General features: G+C 39.2%; 1 protein-coding gene across 2 annotated transcripts; it reads right to left on the bottom strand.

The window, feature by feature from the left end:
- Positions 1-9,216: 9,216 nt before the first annotated feature.
- On the bottom strand, positions 9,217-22,207 carry LOC102082546 (eukaryotic translation initiation factor 3 subunit A). Of its 2 annotated transcripts, none has more exons than XM_005460409.3 (6): positions 20,940-22,207; positions 20,741-20,796; positions 19,816-19,926; positions 19,625-19,693; positions 11,396-11,491; positions 9,217-10,856 (listed from the first exon to the last, which is right to left on the bottom strand). In XM_005460409.3, the coding sequence occupies exons 2-6, from the start codon at positions 20,780-20,782 to the stop codon at positions 10,767-10,769; spliced, it is 408 nt and encodes a 135-aa protein (XP_005460466.1). In that variant the 5' UTR covers positions 20,783-20,796; positions 20,940-22,207; the 3' UTR covers positions 9,217-10,766. The 2 variants fall into 2 exon arrangements, with proteins under 2 accessions (XP_005460466.1, XP_005460467.1); XM_005460410.3 differs by having other exon boundaries at positions 20,741-20,802.
- Positions 22,208-23,186: the final 979 nt, after the last annotated feature.

Genomic DNA, 23,186 nt, shown 5'->3' on the forward strand with positions numbered 1-23,186 from the left:
ACAGCGTGACGTGAAAAAAAGGCACAAACCTTTGGCGTTGCGTGACGAACTCCGTATTCCTCGTCCATACGTAAACGAAAAAACTGAGTTTTAAGGAATCTCAGTTTTTGGTGATTCGAAACGCCGTTTATGTGTGAACGAAAGGCCCAAACGCATAGAAACAGCTGCGTTTTCAAAAATACCCGTGTAGGTGTGGACGTAGCGTAAAAGAGTTAGTGTATTTTATTACTACCTGTAATTTATTGCAGTTTACTTTTATTTGTTTAATTGTTTACTAAATGTTTGAGGTGTGAAATAAACTGCATGGGAGTTTGAAAGCAAAATGTTTGTGTGTGTGGTTGGAGGATGTGTTTGTGCTGGGGGGGCTGGCAAAAAAAGTTTGGGAACCACTGGGTTAATGGTCCATACCAATGAAGGATGGATGTAGAGTGTTGACAAAGCAGCTGTTTAAACATATTAGATTGAGACAATCTCGTAGATGCTAACCTGAAAGCGCTGTGAGCCTTCATCTTGCCTGTTTCATTAGACCAGATATGGTCAGCTTGCCCAGTTCCACTCACCTCAACAACAGATGGCCACACCCATACAAAGAGAGAAACAGAGACAGCTACAGTTTCCTATGTGCACCAAACAAGCCCAACTTTCAGTGGCAGTACCTGACTGTCTCACAAGGTGGCAGTAACGTGTGGATTGATGGAAAAAGGTGAAAAGCTTTATGACAGTGATGTCAAAGATGAAAGTTGAGAGACATTGTTTAATTTATATCTATTTTTAGATTTGACAAGGCCTTGTCCTGACAAAACACCACTGGGTGATTGTCCATGAATTCACTGAGGCAATGGCTGTCCTGTTGGCTTCCCGCCCTACCCAGGCAGCTCTCTTTGCCTAAGCCAAAGACGGTATTTTCAATAGTCATAGCAATCTAGCGTGGACTATCTCCTGCTGAGTGCAATGGGTTGTTTATTCATCTGTGAAAGTAGCTTAAGTTAATTTAGAGAGAGAGAAAAAATTAGATAGCAAACAACCTTGTGGCTTTCTGTGGGCCAGACACAGAAAGTAGCATAAACAGGTGGTTTTTCAAATATTTGTGTAAAACTAGGCTGAAGGATGTGCGCACACTACTTTAGACATGGCCAAAATCTATAGAATTGGCCACAACTGTGTCTAATCACAATCCGCTTACATGATCCTGACATTGAGATTAAATTCAACACCAGCTGCCGAGTTGTGGGTGGTGGCAAACACATTCCTACAAACCGACATCCTGAGTGTGGCATTATGGGATTCACATTCCTCACATGGGCTAGGGTAAGGTTTAGTTGTTGCTAAAATGTGTTTTCTGGTCTGTCAAGCAAACTTTTGCCTGACTTTTGTAAGCGGGCTGAACGATCCAAAATTTGGTTATCTGCTCTCTAAAAAAGAGAGCAGCAGTTGCAGGCTAATGATGATGTAATAACACCAGAAATGTTCAAATTTCCTGTTAACTCAGCTAAAGCCGGATATGCAACAGATTTTTAACCTTATGTATTTGTCAGTCTGATTTGACTGTCTGATCTCCTGAGTATATGTGTGCTTTCAGGATTACATTGGCTTAACAGGCAATGTATATTAAAGCCTGTAGCTGGTTCATTTGAAAAAAAGAAAAAACCCCAAAACAAACAAACGAAAAAACCCTGCTCTCGGGGACCAGAGGCACATAAATATTTGGATTTATTGACCTAGTTTTAGCATGACACACAGTCCGAGCATAAGCTGATAGCTGACCACGAAATCATACGAACCTGTTGCACTCTCTCTGTCCTCATGACCGAAGGAGGTAAATGAGGTAGGGATATGCAAAGACACAGAGCTGAATAAATGCAAGTCTGGTTTGAAGCTATTTGATTGCAGAATATCGCATGAATAATGTCATGTAAGATAATGAAAACCTTAAAGTGAAAACGTAAATATAAGGGAAGGATACCAAATGTTTTGGGCTGTTAAGCTCTACAAAGAAAAGAAAGATCAGCAGACAAAGAGTCGGAGAGAAATAAAAATGTAAATCCTCCTTTATTTAATAAAAGATGTCTGGCTTGTCTCTTAATCATTTGCTGTGATAATATTTAATTCATACTACAAACTGATTTATACTCTAAGCATGTGACATTTAGTTGCTCTTGTGGTGATTACCTCGTTAGTCTGCAAACACCATAAATTAATCAGATCTTCGCAATGCAAAACGTGAAATTAGACTGTTCTCACCTAAATAGCTTGTGCAGCATATTTTCTTGGTATGAAAGTGAATGCTGGCACACAGAGAACTTTGGTAATTGTACATGGTTTTTTAAAAGTGATCCACCAGACACTAAAAGTTGTTGACACTAGATGACATACACGTGGTGTGCGTTTCATCAGTTGTGTTTCATAAAAGTGTGTGTGTGTGTGTGTGTGTGTGTGTGTCAGTCACCTGCCTCTGGCTAATTCCTCACCTGCCCAGATTTGTCTCAAGTCTCCAATAGTGTTCATGCTTCTGCTTATGGTTCTCTGCACACGCAGTTTGAGAACTAAATGTTTAACTAGCTCATCCTCCTTTATTACATTTCTATCATGAATTCTATTTGTAAGAAAAAAAAGTACCTTCATAGCCATAATACTGTTTACTTTTCTGAAAAGTGCTCCTTTTCTCTCTAGGTGTGTCTCTTTAGATGACAAAACTGTATTTCCTCACACGATGCATCAGCTAGGTGCAGTTAACTTGTCTTGTTTTGGGTGTAATAACATGTTCAGGGCTGCAAACTGTGGCATGTAACAGAGTTTCACTGTCAGACTTATGTTGGTCACACAACTCTTACACTGAATAATTGCAAGACTCATAGCCAGGCCTTTTAAAAATACAGTTCTTTTAAACAGGCCTCTGGAGCCTGTTCCAGCTGCCGTGGGTGAGAGGCAGGATAAATCCATCAAAGCTGTTTGAGTGTATTTTAATTTTACTATCAATGAGGTCTGATCCTTTTCTTAAAGTGTATTTATTTATTAATCAGACTTTTGCGGTTGTGTTTTTAATATTTTCTGCGTGTCAGACCTGACACAATGCTGTGTCACACACACTTTTAGTGATAGAAATCAGTATTTCCAAGGAGTCTTACAAACTTTTTTGTGGACTATGCAAAAGAAGCCAGCCAAGTGCAAAACAACGCCACAGGTTAGTTTTCAACCACTGCTGTTCTCTCTGTTCTAGCGTAACGGGAAAGGTTGTCTTAAGAGCTTGTAAAGAAGGCAGCTAGATTTTTTTTAGGTATGTGAAGATGTTTCACCTGTCATCCGAGAGGCTTCTTCAGTTCTAAACACAAAAGGTGGAGACTCACAGTTTCATCCCTGTGTGGGTTTTTCCCCTGAAGGTCATTGAACTACTATTGAGCATGTGAGTTGTCAAATGAGCCAAAGTGTAAAAACATGGGTGGGTTGTTACGATCACCAATGGGGTTAAGGGTGAAACCACTGTGAGACCTTGTCCCACCCCATCATGTGACCGGTGGAAGGCACCTGAGGCAGTGAGTGGGGGTTGAAGCACCTGGTAAGGCATTTCAAGACTCCACTGTAGGTGGCAGACAGCTGGTGTCATTATGGTCGTTCACAGTGGACGTAGATGTCGTCTTTTCCCTCTCTTTCAAAACATCTCAGTCCAGAATGTGAACATTGGAATCCTTGAAAGGGTGTGCTTTTCTTCTTTAAGTGAAGGTTTATGTTCTACAAGGTTCGAGGTCCAAGCACTCCACACTGGACCGCACAACATACATTGTGCTGTGTAGCTTATGTTTGGGAGCTTGTCCTTGGGTTGAACCAGTTTTTGTTTAAGTGTTGCTGAGTTTAAAGTGCACCTTGGCCTATGTGACGACATGATCAGTAGTAGGCCAACTACCCTGAGGAGCACATCTAAAGGGGACAACACCCACTAGAAGAACAGAATCAACTTTCTGAGAATTTCCTACCTGGATGATTGAGCATGCACCAAGACAACCCCCACAAGGGGTTAAATACCTGGGACTCTCCACCATTTGTTTTTAGAACCAAAGAGGCCTCTTGGATGAGAGGTGAAATGTCTTCAGAAAACTTAAAGAAGTCTAATTGCCTTCTTTTCTTAAGCACTCAAGATTACCGTGACCTGGATGACTGACCCTACACAGACAATAAAAAAGGTCCTACATGCTAATGTGAGTTTGCAATTCTCCAGGAAGATATTTGAGAACTGAGAAGTCCATTTTGCTGGATATTTGGGAGAGGAATGTTGCATTCTTGTGCACTCATGTACCCCTATACAATCAGAGATGCAGGCTTTTGAAGTGAGAGCTGATAACCTCTTAACCTTGGTTCAAAGGATGTGGGGTCCATGTTTTCCAAAAAGAATTTCGATTCCTAAGACAAGGAATTTTCTAATTTTTCCACTTAGCCTCAGGGTAAGAGTTGTTGTTGTTTAGCTGTTTTAGAACACTGGTCAATTAAAGTGGCATTATCCTAAATTTATGCCTTAACAGGATCCAAATGGATGTTTTTTGTTTTTTTTTAATTCGTCCAGTGAAATGAAATGAAAAGGGAAACCTGAAATGGAAACAAAACCCTTTTTTACGCCAGTATGGTGGTGTGGTGGTTAGCACTGTTGCCTTAAAGTAAGAAGGTCCTGCACGTGTTACTCTCCAGGTACCTCAGCTTCCTTCCATGGCCCAAAGATATGCAGTTAGTGGGGTTAAGTTACTTGGTGTTTCTAAATTGCCCACAGATGTGAATGGCCATCCCTCAGTGTTAGTATTCACTGTAAAATCTAATATTGCGTTTAATTAAAAATATTAAGTAGGCTGAACTCAATTTTTATCAATTTGTTATTAGAACTCAATTTAACTAAGTTACCAGCACTTTTTATGCAAAAACGCTGATCAACCCAATTTATTTGAGTTGTCTTAACTTAGAAAAACTAAGTAAGCTGGAAGTTTTGCTTCTCAGTGCGGAAGAACGATGTGTTTTGAAAATGCCACGTCACTACCGTCCTCCTCCCTCGCACGGATCAGTCCACATGTTCATGGTGCCAGCATTTTTTTCTGGAATATGTTAAGCAAACCACGAGAAGCTTCAGCTCAAGATATTATTGTTGTCATTGCTGTGGGTCTTTACCTGATACACTGACTTGGTGAGTAAATGTTTACTCTTATTCAAACTGATTTTGTGGCTTCTCTTAGTTTAGCACCAGGTTTATAATCTTGCTAGGTAGTTAGTGTTAGCCTAGCGTTGCTGCTGCCGCTGGGCTCATGTTACTTAAAAATTAACACCACAGTTTTAAAAACCTTATATAAAAATATGTCTGTGAAATTTTCTGTTGATTGTTTGAAATAAAAAAGTGAGATAAGAGCCCAGACAAAATTTTTTGGGAGGTGCAGCCGTTAGGGGTAGGGTGGGGTGTGGGGGGTATTTTCAATCCATAGCCATAACTAACTAACTATATATATCATGTTTAACCTGAGTAGCAAAAGACCGCAGGGGGGTTGAAAACAATACGCCAGGAGTTAGCTGTGCTCACCGGCTCTATCGAGCCTTGACCTCCCGGTCAGCTATCGCGCTGGTGGATAACAGAGCTCTCCGAAAACTTTGAAGCACTTTTGCAAATATGTGATATTTTGATAAATTAAGTAGATATTTGAGCATTACACAGCTACATTCTCGCCTGAAAATATCTTAAAAGGTTATTTTGTGACCCAGAAAGGGTAGTCTGGGGAAAAGGAGGATCGCATTTGTCCGCTGCGGTTGTCGGAGCCTGTGCGTACTTGTAAGCACGGCAATGGCGGAGGAGCGCGGCTAAAAAACTTTTAAATATTACTTTTTCAGGGTCACAAAATAAACTTTTAAGATATTTTCAGGCGAGAATGTAGCTGTGTAAAGTTCAAATATCTGCTCGATTTATCAAGCCATCACATATTTGCATAAATGCTCCGACGTTTTCGGAGACGTCTATTTTTTTTAATGCTTTCTGGCAACTTATGAACATCTGTGGCATCTATTAATGTAAATCTAGCCTTTATTTAACAACATAAGCAAACTGCTTTTATTTTTAACCAACTTTTCTGTTTAATTACATTTTAAATAATAATAATAATAACAATAGTATTTATTTTGTTAAAAAATGTGTTTAAAAACAAGTTTTGTTGTGAAAGCTATAATCCAGATTAGTGGCCTGTTAAATGGTTAAAGTCTAGGTTGGCTTTATACTTGAGAATAAAGTAAAATAGCTTGTCCTTCTAAAGAATTAAGTTAAATTCCACAGTTGAATCATAAGAAACATTATGTTACATATAAACCCTGCCATATGTTAGATCTGGTCATTTTGCTTATTAGAAACTTTATATATTGGAAGTTAACTTTTAACAAGCATGTAATGATTATACTTAAATTATGTGGTCTTTTTTTAAACACATATCTCTTTAGGCCTAAACTGACAGTGCCAATACCACACATTCAGACACAGTAGTAGATGGTGTTTTTAATACTATATGTGTTAGTCTAATTTGGTTGTATGGGGTCTACATTGACCCTCTGTGCTGTAAGTTATAATGATTGCACAGCCATTAAAGATCAAATCAGCTTCTAAAAAATGTTCTGTTTTTTCTCCCTCTGCTTGCTTCTGTCTTTGAGGCTCGGGACCAGCACTCCTGCTGTTGGACAGAAAGATATCAGAGTCTGTTCTATACCAAATGCAGAAAAAAATGTTTTAGGAAAGCAATTAAGTTCATGTTCCAAAAAATATGATTGTTTGCTTGCAGGACACCAGGAGAGATGAGTCCTCCGTCACAGATGGTGTGGCCAGTGAAGATGGTCGTCTGCAGGTTCGAGCTCATTGCATCTCCAACCCACATCCACTGCCGCTGCACTTAAGGGAAGTTAAAGACTTTCTTCTGCACTTACATTTGGATCACCCTGATCCATGATAGTCATTCAGGCAGTAATGCCTGGACTGGAAACAAGCCATCCTTAAAATATTACAACATTCCAGCTCCTGTGTTGGAATGAAAAACAAATGTGTTGTTTAAATTAGAGGCTGCACTTGTGACAGAACAATAAATATTTTATTTTGATTATATAAGGAAGTACAAAACAAACTTGTGGTAGGCCTAAACTTATTTTCAGAATAATTAAATCTGAGACTTTGTTTCATTGTAAGTTGTTGGCAACTTACAATGTTGGCAATATAATTGTTGTTCAAGAGAACAGTGTCCAGTATGTTGGCTGTTATACTTTTTTGCATTTGAAAATAAAAGTTGGGCTGATTTTAACATCATTACAAAAAGTGTTGTTAATTATTTTTAATCATATTCAGGTTACCACAAATTATTTTTTCATTTAGTTGAACTTGAAATGTTTGTCAGTAGGTAAACAATTAGTATTGTACAGTCAGAAATATCAAGTTATTCTTAATACTGCAGACTTGCAATGAATAAGTTGTCCTAACAGTCATCTTAAGTAAGCTTTACTTAGTTTTTTTGAGGCAACGAGTTTGCATATTTTTTTTGAGTTCTGGAAACTAAATAGGTTTTTACACTGTACTCAAAGTGAATAAGTTGCCTTAACTTAGTCATCTTAAGGGGCGATCGTGGCTCAAAGAGTTGGCAGTTCGTCTTTTAACCGGAAGGTTGTCTCGGTCGTTGTGTCCTTGGGCAAGACATTTCACCTACCGCCTACTGGTGATGGCCAGAGGGGCCGATGGAGCGATATGGCAGCCTCGCTTCTGTCAGCCTGCCCCAGGGCAGCTGTGGCTACAACTGTAGCTGCCTGTGTGAGAGTGAATGAATAGTGGAATTGTACAGCTATATAAATGCAATTCATTATTATTATTAAGTAAACTTTACTCAATTTTTTTGAGGCAACGAGTTTTCATAGTTTTTTTGAGTTCTGGGAACTAATTAGATTTTACAGTGTTGTGGCAGGCTGGTGACCTGATAAGGATAAGTGGAAGAGGATGGATGTTTTTTTTTTTTTTTTTTGAGCTGGCTGTAAACATCCTTTTAGGTTGGCATTTTAACATGTGGGGTTTTATAACTAAATTTTGCAATTCACTTTTGAAATCAGCCTCAAGTGGCCACACTGGGAACTACAGTTTTTGGCCTTTGCATGTTGGCTTCATTTTTCAGCCCTGCAGGTTGCTTCTTGGGTTACAGAAGACTGTTTCACTGGTTTGCAGAAACATTTGACACACACTGTCTCTTAACCTGTTCTCTCTACCCGGCTTTCCAGTCTTCTCTTCACTGTCAATAAACAATAAAAGCCCCAATATAAAATACACTTAAAAATAAACTGTTTTTCTGTTCTGATTTTATATGTAGCAACTAGTAGATTTCAAATTATCTGGAAAACTGACACATGCTGATAAATCAGCTAATACTAAAACTCCCATAATTTTTTAAGGGAGCAGATTCTGACTGTGCTGTATCACAGACTTCTTCTGCTCCCTTTATTGTTCATCACAGCAAATCAAATGCCTTCATCTCATCTTGTCCTTACCATCCTCCTCTGTCACACCAACCCTCTGCATGTCCATCTTTGTTATATCCCTGAACATCCTCTGAAGTCTTCCTCTTTCCTCCTGCCTGCCTGTGCTTTATTCAACATCCTCTGTACAGTATATTCACTATCCCTCCTCTGCACATGTCCAGACCATCCCAGCCTTGTCTCTCCCACTTTGTCTCCAAACTGCTAAACCAAAGCTCTTCCTTTTAAATAACAAAAATCTTATCATCTACAATTCTTCCACATCAAGCTCTACCACATCGTCCATCATCTCACAGCACTACTGTCTCGTAAACCTTCCCTTTCAGCCTTGCTGCTATCCTTCTGTCATCTCAACCCACTCCACCCTGTCTGCACTCTCTTCTACACCTCTCTTGTGCACTGTGTGTTGCTTTGGGTGTAACAGTTGAAAATGCAAAAATGAATAGTTAACTCCACAGAGCATTTGCTCTGCATATAGTGGGAGCTTTTTCTTCGTTAGAATTTTGTCTGTTTTAATTGTACAATAAAACAAGCAATTAGAATAATAAAGCCTCTTTAATGTGGGAAACCTGTCCACAGTTTTAATAAATAAATATATAATATAAAATATAATAAATAATTATAAACATGGAGAAGGCTCACACTGTGGTATACTATTGAAGAGACACTGTGGGAGGGAGGGAAAAGGTTCATGTTCCTGTATGTCTGTGTCCTCAGGCAATACTATACTTTGCATTGTAGGACATATTCTCCTCTTTTCTTTTCCTGATCTGCTGTTACACGCTGGAAACTCCTGTTCCTCCACGTCTCACCTTCGCTCACTCCATCTCTTTCGACATGTTTTGTCCTTTTTTGCCCTTCGGTGCACTGATGAAAGAGTTCTATAGGACTCTGATGTAAATTCTTTCATGTGTCACTCTGAAATATGCCCCAGCCCGCACCTTAAATTCACACACACACACACACACACACACACACACACACACACACACACACAACCGGTGGGTTAATGCACTATATAAAATGTCCCCACACATGTGCAGACAAATAAGTAAAAGTACTTTATTGCGCATGTGCAAAATGCACATGCTTGCGTGTGAGGATGTGAACGCACAAAGCAGGAACTTTTAACTCCACACACACATTCACGCATAGAGGGATCACAGCTGAGATGCCAGTAACAACTCTAAGTTAGGCCTGTTATTTGTTTCCTCTATGACCCTAAAACTGCAGTAGACTTTGAATATATAAAGGACTATTTTCTATCTTTTCCATTTAATCCCTCTAACCAGGCTTTCTTGACTGTCCTGAATGCACACACCATATTAGTTACATAGTGTAGCTGGAAGCCTAAATCTAGAGACCACTATCAGAGCCAACATACACTGAAACATTTTGAAAAATGTGTGCATTTTAACATGCTGAAGATTTACGTATGGGTATAATACCTCACTTAAGAAGCTGACCTGTGGACCATAAGACATTGTTAGGTCTCTCTGGATACGAAAAAGTGAATTTAATTTCAGGTTCATAGTAGTTTTAAGGGGCCTGTCTTTTTGAATGTTCTTTTGGGCTTTTTTCCTCCCTTTAATCCAAACTAGGCTATCTTCTCCTGATAACACATGAGGAAGCCTCAATAGCCCTTTGGACAACTGCGGTTTAATATAAGAATTTAACAAAAGACAAGAAACAGAAGCGGTACAGCGGGATGAAAATGTATTAGGAACAGTCAAATATTACGTGAGCACAAGTTGCTGTACAGGCTCCCAAACTTGCCTTTCCTTAATCAGCCTTCGGTCGTGTCTACTGTATTAAAATAAGACGTTTAACATTTCCATCACGTCTGGTTGCCTGATGGCTGGTTTGAACTTTCTGAAGAGAAACAAAAGTCAATGCTCTGTGAAGAATTCTAGAGACATTTTGACTGTTAGTGCACCCCCCCCCCCCCCCCCCCCACACACACACACACAAACCCAAAACAAAACAAAAACAATCTCAGTTACACCAGACAAACAGCCAGTTGATTTGCAACAGCAAGGAGAATGCATGCTTCATTTAGGCAAGATTACACTGTAACCACAAGTCAGCAATCTCTGGTATAATCCCCAAAAAGAAGCACTGCCAGATACAATAACTAACTTTAAAAGATTTAAAGCAGTTCATTCAGTATGTGACTGTTAAATTTATATTTGCATTAGAATGCTATGTTCTGGCCACTAAAGTAGCGGTCCAGCCTTCTTCTTGATTATCCTTTAATGCATCTACATCCTGGTGAGGAGTTGATTGACTGCCTGGCTGCTTGGTGCACCCTCCTCTCCAGACTCCTCTTCCATCACCTTCTTCTGGAACTCCTGCACGAAAAAAAAAAAGACTCAGAGTGTTTGAACATTAAACACTTACACATTTGGTGATTGCTAGGTGAACAATATGTGTGTAGACAGCAATGGCATAAACCTGACCAGCATAGGGAAAAAAATCCCTGAATGATATTTGACTGAAAAACAGATCAATCATCTTTTGGCACCAGAATGAATAACATAATGACAAACTCATGAATATCGCTTCAAAGCTACTCACTAGTCTCTTTATCCAGAACCTGATCAATGACCCTAAATTGCAACTGCTCTGTAACTTGATGACTTCGTCCATGACCGCTCAGTGTCTCATAAACACAATGTCTTTTATCTTTAAAAAAAAAAGCTTTTCTGTGCTGCTGGAGCAGTGAAACTCTAGAAGCTTTGTGGCTGCTTAAGCTGTCGCTTTGTGGTGTTGAATCTCGTATGGTTAACGTGAATTTCAGCACAGCAACCACATCAAACAACAGCAGGTGCATGATTTTCACATCAGCAGTTGGTAATGAGATCTGGATGTGTTTGCCTGTCATCTTCACCCTGAATCTGCGCAGCCTTGCCAGTCTGTCTTGCAGAGTCTTCTCCTGGCTGGAGGTCAGCTCTGCTACATGAGTGCGCCACTGCTGCTCTTTCTCCTGAAAGACCAAAATGCAGTTTTAAGATAGACTGTATATAAAAGATGGACACATTTGTCTTAGTTGCTGCTTTTGTGAAATCCCTTCATTCCTTTTGAAATCAGATGTTAAGAACAGGAGGTGGTTCTTACTGGGGAAACCAAGGACATGGAATAATACTGCATAGTAAGGAATTCTCAAACTCATTTTACACTGTGGGCCACATACAGGCTGCTTTGATCTTAAGTGTAACTCTTCATTCTGTCAGTGTAAAGAATCTGAACTGTACCCTGCTTACAAGCAATATTCCATCTAGAGTAGTCCAGCAGCAGGCACTGCCTTTTTATACTCCATTTGTCTTAATCAGTCTGCCATTAATTTCTATGTGGCTGCTGTTTATGAAAAATGAGGTTAACTACATCCGTAGTTTTCAGAATTACAACAGTAACACGTCTGCTGATGGTTAATGTTTCAACCCAAAGCCCCTCTGACTGATCCTCACAATGACACTCCACAATAACCAAAACCTGCCAGATGGCAAATTGCTCCCACGAAGTTGTCAGTGGAGTTGAGATGGAAAATAATCAACTCAATTTGTCAACTTGTCAGTGATCGCCAGTCTGAGCAAATTTGCACCAAGAGTGCTACCCCATATCCCCATCCGTAATCATTTAAAGGCCTTTAAGGAAAGAATGTCTTGGTGTTTGTCTGGAAGTGTGTGTGTGTGTGTGTTCACATTCACTGTGTAACTGCTTTCACCTTCACTCCACATGTGTAAGCGAGTCTTCCGCTTGAAACTGACTGACATTAGAGCAAATGACTCCCTCGCTCACATCAACTTCCTCTAAACATTACAGCTCCCTAGACCCACACACAGCATGATGGGAATGTTAATTAATGACAGGCGCTGTTCATTGAGCCCAACTCGCATTGGCCTTCTCATATATATATATCCCACGTCATATCTTTCATACACTAGCCTAAAAGGGCTCTCAGTTTCTCTCACACACACATGTGTGTAAATTCTACTTAAAAATACACACAAACACACTGCAGGAAACTGGATCCAAAAGATTCAACAAGAGATTCCAATTCGAGGTCAGGAACACACCCGCCAGCAGACCCAGAACTTTTCATCACACACATACAAACACGCCTACTTAAGGCTCTGAGGTGCAAGCCCAGCAGAATGTATGTACTGTTATATCACTGTACCAGGGGAACTCTAGCCATCAAAATAATCCTACAGAGCCTCAAAATATTATGGAGGATTAAGTGAGAATGATTGTGTGGTTTTTTTTCTGTGCTTAGATTTATTTCCTCTCTGGATGTACTTGCATATATGGAGAATTACAGGCGGACACATGGATGTAACCTCCAGGTCTGAAAAGTAAAACTTCCATGGCCCTGCTGCTCACAGGCTTTATGACCTCTTACATACTTTGAGTTTATGGTCTCAATGTCTTGTCTTAAGTCTTATTTAATACAGAATAACTTTTAAAGTGTCATTCCAATTAAAGTGAAACATGATAACAGAGCAGGGGTGTAAAACATAAGGGGCAGAATGAGCCTGGCAAACACTCCAATTTGTTCCACTGGATGGCTTTGGAAAATGTAAAGGCAGGTCTAGATTTTGGACGTTCAACCCTGTAATGACAACTATATCGCATTTGATACATACATAACAAAACAGGAAAAACACAGTTTTTCAGACCTCTACTAAATACATTCACCCTGAAAAAATGAAATAAATTGCAATATACATGTTTAAGCAATAAATTCCTTAAATTGCCGGCTGTAGCACAAATGACACAAATTTAAACTTAAAACTTAATTTTAAAAATTTACATTTTTATTTGTCAGAAGGTTCAATAAACACTCCAATGTAAAAAACGAAAAGAATTTTCTCTCAATTATTTTATGGTTCAAACTCACAGAGTTTCACTCAAAACTTAAGCACAATATAAAAGTGCTAAACATGGTTACTATAGACTACTAAACTACTATATTTTTAAAAATAATTTTAGTAGTCTGGTAGACTGCTAAAAATAGTACTAGTAGTATTAGTAGTAGTGCTACTAGATTTTAGTTGAATTGACCTTTTAAAGTCTGAACTATGAAATAATTGCCAGAAAATTCCAATTTTTGGAAAAAGGAGTATTTGGTAAACCTTCTGATAATTGCTTTAATTTAAACGAACTTGCATATATAAGTTTAAATGTGTACCAAATTTGTAACATTGGGCATTATTTTTCAATTAATTCCTTAAAAAATGTATTTTGCAATTTATTTATTTTTATACACTTGGCTTTAAAGGGTTAACACATAATGGAGTATTTACATAAAGTGCAATTAGCAGCTAAATTCTTCTGATTATAGAACTGAATGCTGATGCCAAAATCAGAAAACACAATGTTCCTTAATAAGTATTTGACATTTGAAAAATTTAGCTAAGGCCCCAATTTCAGGATTCTAGTTGCTCAATGGTCCCGGTGCTTCAGTGCTGTGTTTTCTGCTCCATGATGCATCAGATGTTTTAAGCTGGTGAAAGGTCTGGACTGCAGACAGGCCAGTTCAGCGCCTGGACTCTACCTCAAAGCCGTACGTTAATAGCTGGAGTGTGTGGTTTAGTGTTGTCTTGCTGAAATATGAAAGGCCTTCCCTGAAAAAAAACATCAACTGGATGGAAGCATGTGTTTGTTCTAAAAACTGTATATTGCTGTTGCTGTTCCAAATGTGCAAGCTGACAGATCTATATGTACTAATACACCCATATACAATCAGAGATGAAGGCTTTTTAAACTGAAGCTCCTCTGAAATTTGAATTTCAAATCATCTAACTACAGAACAGTTTTCTCACTTTGCCTCTGTCCATTTTAAATGAGCTTTAACCTGCATTTGTGGATGGTGCAGTGAACTGTGTTCACAAACAATGATTTCTGGAAGTGTTCCTGGGCCCATGCTGTGATTTCCAAGACAGAAAAAATGCAGTGCTGCCTGAGAGCTTGAAGACCACAGGCATCCAAAATCAACTGCTGGCCTCTTATGCACAGAGATTTCTCCAGATTCGTACAAGTTTCTTCTTCTTCTTTGTTTGGCTGCTACCTTTAGGGGTTGCCACAGCTGATCATCTGCCTTCATGTCACCCTTTCTCTTCTGTCACACCAATGAATCTCCTCTGAGGTCATCTTCTTTTCCTCCTGCCTGACAGCTACATATTGAACACCCTTTGCCCAATCCATACTCGTCACTGACAATGAAAATCTTAGCATCTTCACCTCTGCCACCCCCAGCCTCATGTCTTTTTGTCAGTGCCACTGTCTCCAAACCACATCACAGCAGGTCCACCATCTTCTAAATCTGCCCATTTACTCTCGCTCCTTCTGTCACAGCTATCCAGATTCTCAGAATATTTTAATGACACCATGTACTGTAGATGATGAAAATTTTATGTTGGGGGACATTATCCTGAAATCGCCCATCTTTACCTCTGAGAAACCCTGTCTCTCGAAGAGGCTCTTTTTATACTCAGTCATGTTACTGACCTGTTGCCAATTAACTTTTATTTCCCCTAACTTTTTTGATATGTATTATTGCTATCAGATTCAAAATTTAATTTTTTTTTTCAAAAATTTAATATTTTCTTAGTTTAAACATTTAATATTTTTTCTTTTGTACTGAGAATAAAGAAATGCATCTAGATTTGAAAATCATTTCATTCTTTCTTTATTTTTATTTTTTTTAATTTAATTAAATTTTGTTTTACACAGTGTGCCAACATTTTGTCAATTGAGGTCATAGTTCCTAATTAACCTTAATCTTGGCTCTAGTAAAATGTTTCCTGAAAGCAGTCACAGTGCAGCTAATGCACACATAGTACAAAGATGTACGGAGTGTGAAATTTAAGGTAGCTAACTGCAATTCAAAGGCTGGAATCAAGTTTTGATCGCTGCGCAGGCGATATGTTTTCTGTGTAAATGTAATGTTCACTCATGACTGAGTCACAGCATCTTTTGTTAGTAATCGCTAATATTTTGGAAAAAGTTACACAAATATGTAAACACATGTGTGTTCCCTCTCTTTATGTTTTTAGCAGTTTACATCCCCCCCCTCTCTAAGTGTGCTGATGACACTAGATGACAGAAGGTCATACTTATTGTATTTCACAGGAAAGTTATATAAGCATTTTCATCTGCACTTCATGTGTGAAACACGTCAAAGTTTGGACGTCAACTATAAAAGAACAAACCAAGTGTGAGGAAGGTCACACTTGGTTAACGTTGGTCTGTCGTCAAGCAGAAGACTGGAGCTGCTATCAGCCATTAAAGAAACTAACGACATAAACACATACTCCCACAGGATGCTGCGGGAACTGAAAGGTGAAGAAAGGTGAACTCCATCACTAACAGAACTAAGGTGCAGACATTATTTGTATAAAAAAAACCAAAGGAATGGCTTTCAACACATATTGGGGGAGTTAACCGTAAATATGAGCTAATAGACTGCATACAGCTATCATTAGTTAATTACTAAGTACTGAGAGTGAGACCCTCACCACACAAAAATCTCCTCTTTTCAAATCAATTCAATTTTATTTAGACAGCGCCAAATAAGGTGCCTCAAGGTGCTTTATATTGTAAGGTAGACCCTACACTAATACATACAGAGAAAAGCCCAACAATCATATGACCCCCGATGAGCAAGCACAACTCTCAAGCTTGGGGTAAGGTTTGTGTTCAGATAAACTTCAGGACGACATTTTCAGCAATGAACAAAACACCACTTTTGACAAAGGCTCTCAGGAATTTCCATTGGTTCCAGGAGTTTTCATTGCATCTCATTGCTAATTAATATTTTAGCTACTCAATCTTAAAACTAGGAAACTGAAGAATTCAGAAGTCTGTCTATCCAGTTTGCTGCAAGAAGGAAGGATGCCGGACACATGCTGACATGTCTTTGAAGGTCAGCTCTGTGTTGTCCGTTAAAATTAAAGATATAAAAGAAGGATGTTGCAGCTGACCTGTTTTTATGCTGCACCCTATGACTTTTTCAGGTTGTCAAAGGAATGGGGGGAACGGGGAAAATGCACATTCCTCAATAGATGGTTCTGAAGATCAATGTGATAATAATGCTATATAGAACTATAAAATAAGTAAGTTAAAGTGCTGAAGCCTGTTGTACTTTATAAAGCTGAATGCTTTTTCTGTGAGATTTCAGTTGCTTGTTCGGTTTTTTGGACAGCAGAATGCCTCTTAACCATTAAGGATTCTGGCATTTGAAGTGTGACCTGGTAGCAATCAGGATGGTACCTGTCCTATTTAATATGAAGGACAAGATGTTGATGATTTCCATTTTGCCTCATCTCATCAGAGAAAACAGCAGCTTTCCTGGGTCTGGTTATTTACGCATGATCTGTAACATGAAAAATATGCATGCAGCAATGAACTGTGCTGATAAAGGTTTTCAGAATTTTCACTACAGATTTATAATTTGTATGTCGATTTTTAATGCAGCGCCAAAGTTGAGCAGTACAAAAGAATCTAATGTAGCCAGTAGCACAGTACTACCACTGTATCTGCCTCCATGTCTCTGAACCAAAGGCCTTTGATTTAGGTGATGTCAGATGCTTATGTAAGACTTAAAAAATGTTGCTTGTTCTTGCAATCACTATTCAGTGAGTTTGCCTATAATAGTACATAATTTAGCAAAAACAGGCTCTAAACCAAGAACTCTTTGTCCCAAAGAACTAATTTGGAAATACACAATATTGCCAAAGTATTCACTTGTTTGCCTTCACACGCATTTGAACTTGAGTGTCATCCCATTCTTAATGCATAGGGTTTAATACCATGTTGACCCACACTTTGCAGCTATAACAGCTTCAACTCTTCTGGGAAGGCTTTCCACAAGGTTTAGGACTGTGTTTATGGGAATTTTTGACCACTCTTCAGACCTGGTTTGCAGTCTCTAATTCATCCTAAAGGTGTTGTGTCTGGTTGAGGTCAGGACTTTCTGCAGGCCAGTCAAGTTCTTCTTCACCAAAGGCAATCATCCATGGACTTTGCTTTGTGCACAGTCATGTTGGAACAGGAAGGGGCCATCAACAAAACTGCTCCCATGAAGCTGTGAGTCTGGAACTGTCTAAAATGTCTTGGTATGCTGAAGAACTGAGGGGCAGAGCCTAGCTCCTGAAAATAACCTTACAACATAATCCCTCCTTCACCAAACATTACACTTGGCACAATACAGTCAGTAAAAGTACCGTTTTCCTTGTAACCACCAAACCCAGACTCCGTCTTTGGATTCCCAGGAAAGCATGATTCATCACTCCAGAGAAATGCTTTACACCACTACATCCAATGCTTTGCATTGTGCTTGGTGATGGAAGTCCTTTTTCAAGGACTTTCACTTGTCTGAGACCAGGCTATAAAAATCAATAAGTCCTGGATGCAGCTGAATTAAGTTCAATTTGTGAGGAAATTACAACTGGACTTGTAATCCTATCACAATACCACTCTGGAATTCACTGAGCTCCTGAGCGCGCCCCATTTTTTCCACAGATGTTTGTAGAAGCAGTTTGCATGCCCAGATGCTTGATTTTATCCACCTGTGGCCATGGAAGCATTTACTGAATTCAATGGCGTGGATGGGTGAGTGAACACTTTTGGCAATATAGCTTATGTTTAAAAGACACCCATCTATTAAGTTTTTTTCGTTTGGTTATTTTGGTTGAATTCATTGTAATGCACTCAGTTAAATCTCCATGTTCTGGTATTCATATGGGTCGATTAAGGCATTCCAGTGGTGAGCACGTGTCACATTTTATCCAGATTAACCCTTGTTTAATGAAGACTGGGGGTCTGTTTGGGTTCAGGTTGCTTTTCTGCATCGGCTGCATGTTTATCTGTGTTCTCTGTGCATGTGTCAGAGGTCATAAGTCACTGAGTCCATGCACATTTGTGTGTACTTTTGATGTGTGGGTCTGGGGTTAAGTAAGGGTTCAGCAGAAAGTACATTCCATACTGCTGTGAGAGTGACTGTCTACTCTATCAGGGTAAATGTTGTCATCAGCTTCCTGTCTTTTTATTTTTTCTGCAGAGAAGCAGAAACACTGACAGCAACAGCAAGCCCTTGTCCCCTGTTGACCTTAACACGCTCTTGTCAAAAATTGGGGAACTGCTCAAAGCGTCCACAGCTGTTTAGTGTATGCGTGCATTCCAAGTCCATGAGGGTGTCCATCTGTTTTGGCAACTGTTTATGTGTTGTGCTGTGTTTTGAATAAACCCGCACTATCAATGCAAAACCACTTTCTTTTGTTTCATACTGCCAAATGTCTATTTCTTTCTTCTACTACGTGTGTGTCTACATGGTTTCCCAAAGCGACTGATAAACCGTGGCAGTCTTGACAGAGGGCCAGAATTGTGTTACCTAGACTGTTAATTCCATGGAAGTCGATCTGATTTTGCCCTGAGCAACAAAGTGAACCTCAACGGTAGATTAATGCTCATTGATTTGGCGTCACACCACGGCCCGTCTACTTGATAGTTCAGCTCTCTGTTTCCATCAGACTGATTATTACAACCCGGTCTCACGAAAAGCTAAGCTCGCTGTCTTAGAATGTGAATAAATGAGTCACCTTCACAGCAGAGATTAAGTGGAGGAAATAAAAAAACAAACAAAAAACACTGAGTTCACGTTTGGTAATTGCTAATAACTTAATAAGGAAGATCATTTTCACACAAAACCTTTGGCCGACGGCTTGAAAAAACTGTTTAAAAAGTGTTATGGAAAGCATCCTCCCAATGAAAGAACATTCAATCATTAAACTCTTTGAAAGACTAAAACCATTCAATGCCTGGTTTCCAATAAATAGTGCTGATAGCCGGCTTGATCTATCACCACACTGGTCACATTCAGTTACTACTGCTTGGCTACTGGGTCCAACCTGTGTGTGCATGTGTATGTGTATGTAACAGGCATGAAGTTTCTAAGAAGAAACAAGTACAAGCTGTTGAGCCTAAGCTGTTGTCAGTTAGTGCAACCCTTCATGCTGTGCCAAAGGTTGGAAGTGAAGACTCTGTTTGTTTTGCAGATGTATGGACTTGTAGAGTGTGAACCATCCAGTCATGTGTGTGTGTGCACGCGTCAGCTCACCTTCTTGCTCTCCTCTATTTCTCTGAGTCGTTTTTTTTCCTGCTGCTCCTGCTCTAATCGCCTGCGGACCTAAATCACACAGACACACATACATGCACACGCACACAACACACACACACAAACATAAATATACATGAAATTTGCGCATCATAAGTGGGGTTTAATATTTGATTCTGTAACACTTGCCATACCCTCTCCTCCTTCCTGTCTCTCCAGTCGTCCCCTAAAGCCACCGCTCCTTCTGTCCTTTCCGACGTTCCCAGAAACACATAGTCCTCCTCTTTACACAAACCTCTCATTGACTAGAACCAGAAAAGCGGCTTTTGTGAGTGTCATGAAACAGCGTCAATACTGGAACACAGGGAATATGATGAAGTGCTCTATAGAAACACAAGTGAAAAAGTATTCCCTTGGTGGTGTCTGGATATTTTCAGTACTTCAGTGAAACGGCTTACTAGAGAATCAAGAGTCAAGTTATATTTATATGTGGCATTCATCCTTACACACACCACACTTTATGATACACATAAAGCTTCTGTTCATAGTTTTATGCCACATATGTTACTATTAGTGCAACACCCGTGACTAGATGCTAATGTCCAGTGATGCAGGCCAACAAGGCTAAATGTTTTTTGTCTAGAGAACTGGCAAGTATGTATTTGGGTAAAATTAAACGAAAATACATGTATAAATTTTTTTTTAATGTTTAAAATTCATTTATTTTTGTGTATTTTAAATCACTTTAAGAAGTCATCAGATTTCAGTACATAAGGGTTAACTTACTTGTTTGCTGCTACATAACTAGGTCACCCTTTTACTGGGATCACTGAAAGGTCTCGTGAATATAAAAATGACACTAAATGACATCTGCTATGACCTCAGCCGCCTCACAAGATCTCAACCCAAATGACAAATACACATGTGGAACAAATGCACCGGGAAAATGGAAATTGTTTAGTTGATTTTACTGGATTTTTTTTCTTGGCTTTTCTCAGAATTGTTCTACTTTATGTTATCTGAGGATAATTATCTGTCTGGTTGGTGAAGAATAAATATATGAAAAAAACTTTTAACCCTACACCCACGAGTCTTCAATCCCAGCAGCATGTAACTTACCTTTGACATGGGAATTCCTTGAAACCTCTTCTCGTGCGCCATCTTAAACAACAGATCTGCAGCTCAAGATAAACAGATGTTCACATTTTATTAAGTCTCAGTGATGCTTTTATGTTGCACATTTAATTTTCTTTCAAAAGCTGTGAAAACTTTGTAGCATTTAGAGTTAAATAGCTAATAAAAAATTAGCTCAACTCACCTGTAGGTTAAGAAGAAAGGTGTCCTCTCTTTTTACACACTCTTTAGGGTTCAATGTGTTTTGAGATCTTTCTCACCTCGCTCTGATTGCCTCCTCTTCTGCTCAATCTTTTATAATACCCACAGACTTGTCCTACTCAGCTCGAAGTCCCAACAGAAAGATCACGATCAGAGTCATGGAGGTTTTTGTACAGTAACAGCGCAACACTTAAATGCAGGTCATTTCCACAGTGCAGTGATAGAATTGCCACTGTCCTGCTAATAAAAAGTCAGGAAGCCAAAAAGAGCATAATGAATAGTTGACACTTTTTAAAAATTAAAGTTCGTGGGTCACTGTATCTTAACCACGACCACATACAGTAAGAATTAAGGCGGGTTTGTCAAAGAAATTTTTTTTTACCCTTATTTAAAAAAAAAAAAGGTACAGGCACATTTCAGTCTGTATGCTAATCGAAACAAACCAACAGCTTACATCAGGAGACATCATTTAATTTAACTATGTAATAAAAAAGATGAATCTTTGTATCCTCAGGCATAGAGAAGTACCATTTTAGTATGCTCACATTGGTAAAAAATAATTGTCAGCATAGTGAATATAGAGCTTTATTTGTCTTTCCAGCTGGCATTCTCCTGTTGTGTTACCCTCCCCCTTTTGGGCTGGGATGAGTAAAGTTCATGATACTCTGTTATTTTAATTAATAGCATTTTCACCAGGCTGCTAAAAAGGAGCCTGACAGCCACATTAGCTGCTCTTGTGATGGATATGCAGTACTGAGGCTCTGAGTGTTTCCACTGAACACGTTCTACCACAGTGTTGTTACATTGTTGCTGTTCATATCAGGAGACGTAACCAAGAGAAGTCAAAGTGGAGTGAAACTTTTTACAGCAGGGATCGCTTCCTTTCCGATTTCTCATTCAGATTCAACACCATGTTTCTGCACATTCAGAATAAAAAGCAGACCTAAACTATAAAACTGGATTCTGTCTATAAAACTAGATAAAGGCATGAATTTCAGTGTAGGTATTTTGCATGAAACCGATCGCAGTAGTTTCCTGGACTGAAGAATGAACCCAACACTGATGTGCCTAAAACTGCATCTCCTCAAACGACCACTTGAGGCTTTGAGCTTTCTCTTTACCTCCACTGGTAAGGCTGATGGTCGTTCTCTCTGATGCTCGTTCTGCCATAGTTTATGTTCTCTGTCCTCCCCCCATTGCTGTTTTATTTCGTTGTTACAAGGTACAACAAATATAACTGTAGCTATAAAAAGGTTTGAACAAGTTATTAACTCCATGAACAAAGTCACAGAGAAAAATCACATAGTAAAAGACCTTTTGTTTTAGCATGCCTGCATGTGAGTCTGAAACCTGCACAGCCTAAATGAAAGCATGCTTTGTCCTGTTTAAAACATTTGGTTATAATCAACGATAATTGAAAGGCGATGATCCTTCAGCACTGCAACAGCCTAACAGTAACATGCTAACTGCATTAGTCCTGATCATAATATTGGATGGAATGAGTAAGAAATAACTATGATGACAATAATGTCATGGTACGGCTTAGAAACAAGAAACATCTTGAAATCAAACACCACAAATACAGTGATACACAAACAGGAACACAAACACACACCCTGGTCCTCTATCCCAGCGGTCCCCAACCCCTGGGCCGTCATTTGGTACCGGGCCGCAAGAGTTGAGACTGGGGTGTGAAATGTATGGTTTTCAGGGTTTTTATATCGGTTTTTAGCGTTATTTTGTTATCGTTTTTTTTCGTTTTTCCTGGGTCTTTTCTTTTCTTGTGTTATGAATAAATCTTCTTTTTTTTCGGTACCGGTACTAGTTTTATTTTGTTGTATTTATCCGCGACACCTTAAAGGCCGGTCCATGAAAATATTGTCGGGCACAAACCGGTCCGTGGCGCAAAAAAGGTTGGGGACCGCTGCTCTATCCCACTTCACGTTAGAATGCAAAACCTCTGAATATTCATCAACTTTCTCCACTGAAATACAGCACAGGGAAATGTGATCCAAAGTATCAGAAATGGCTATGCAAATGTCTTTCACACAATCAATATACAGATCACTTGCAATGATTTTTGAGCATTTTGTTTGTGCTCCATCTCCCCCCAGACTCACAACAGATGTTTCTCCATACATGGATTCAGTCACTGTTATTACTGCCCTCTTGGACTCTTTCATGCCACTGTAATCCATTTTTATTAGAACAAGTCTTCACATTGTCTTTT

Source organism: Oreochromis niloticus, linkage group LG17 (genome assembly GCF_001858045.2).
Source record: "Oreochromis niloticus isolate F11D_XX linkage group LG17, O_niloticus_UMD_NMBU, whole genome shotgun sequence".
In the NCBI taxonomy this organism is placed as follows: Eukaryota; Metazoa; Chordata; class Actinopteri; order Cichliformes; family Cichlidae; genus Oreochromis; species Oreochromis niloticus.

Bases quoted from the DNA above. Each gene is read 5' to 3' on its own strand.
- LOC102082546 (XM_005460409.3), bottom strand. From the start codon at position 20,782: ATGGCGCACGAGAAGAGGTTTCAAGGAATTCCCATGTCAAAG. The intron at 19,927-20,740 runs GTAAGTTACATG...TTCTGGTTCTAG, and splicing joins AAGGAATTCCCATGTCAAAG to TCAATGAGAGGTTTGTGTAA. The intron at 19,694-19,815 runs GTATGGCAAGTG...TGTGTGATTTAG, and splicing joins GAGACAGGAAGGAGGAGAGG to GTCCGCAGGCGATTAGAGCA.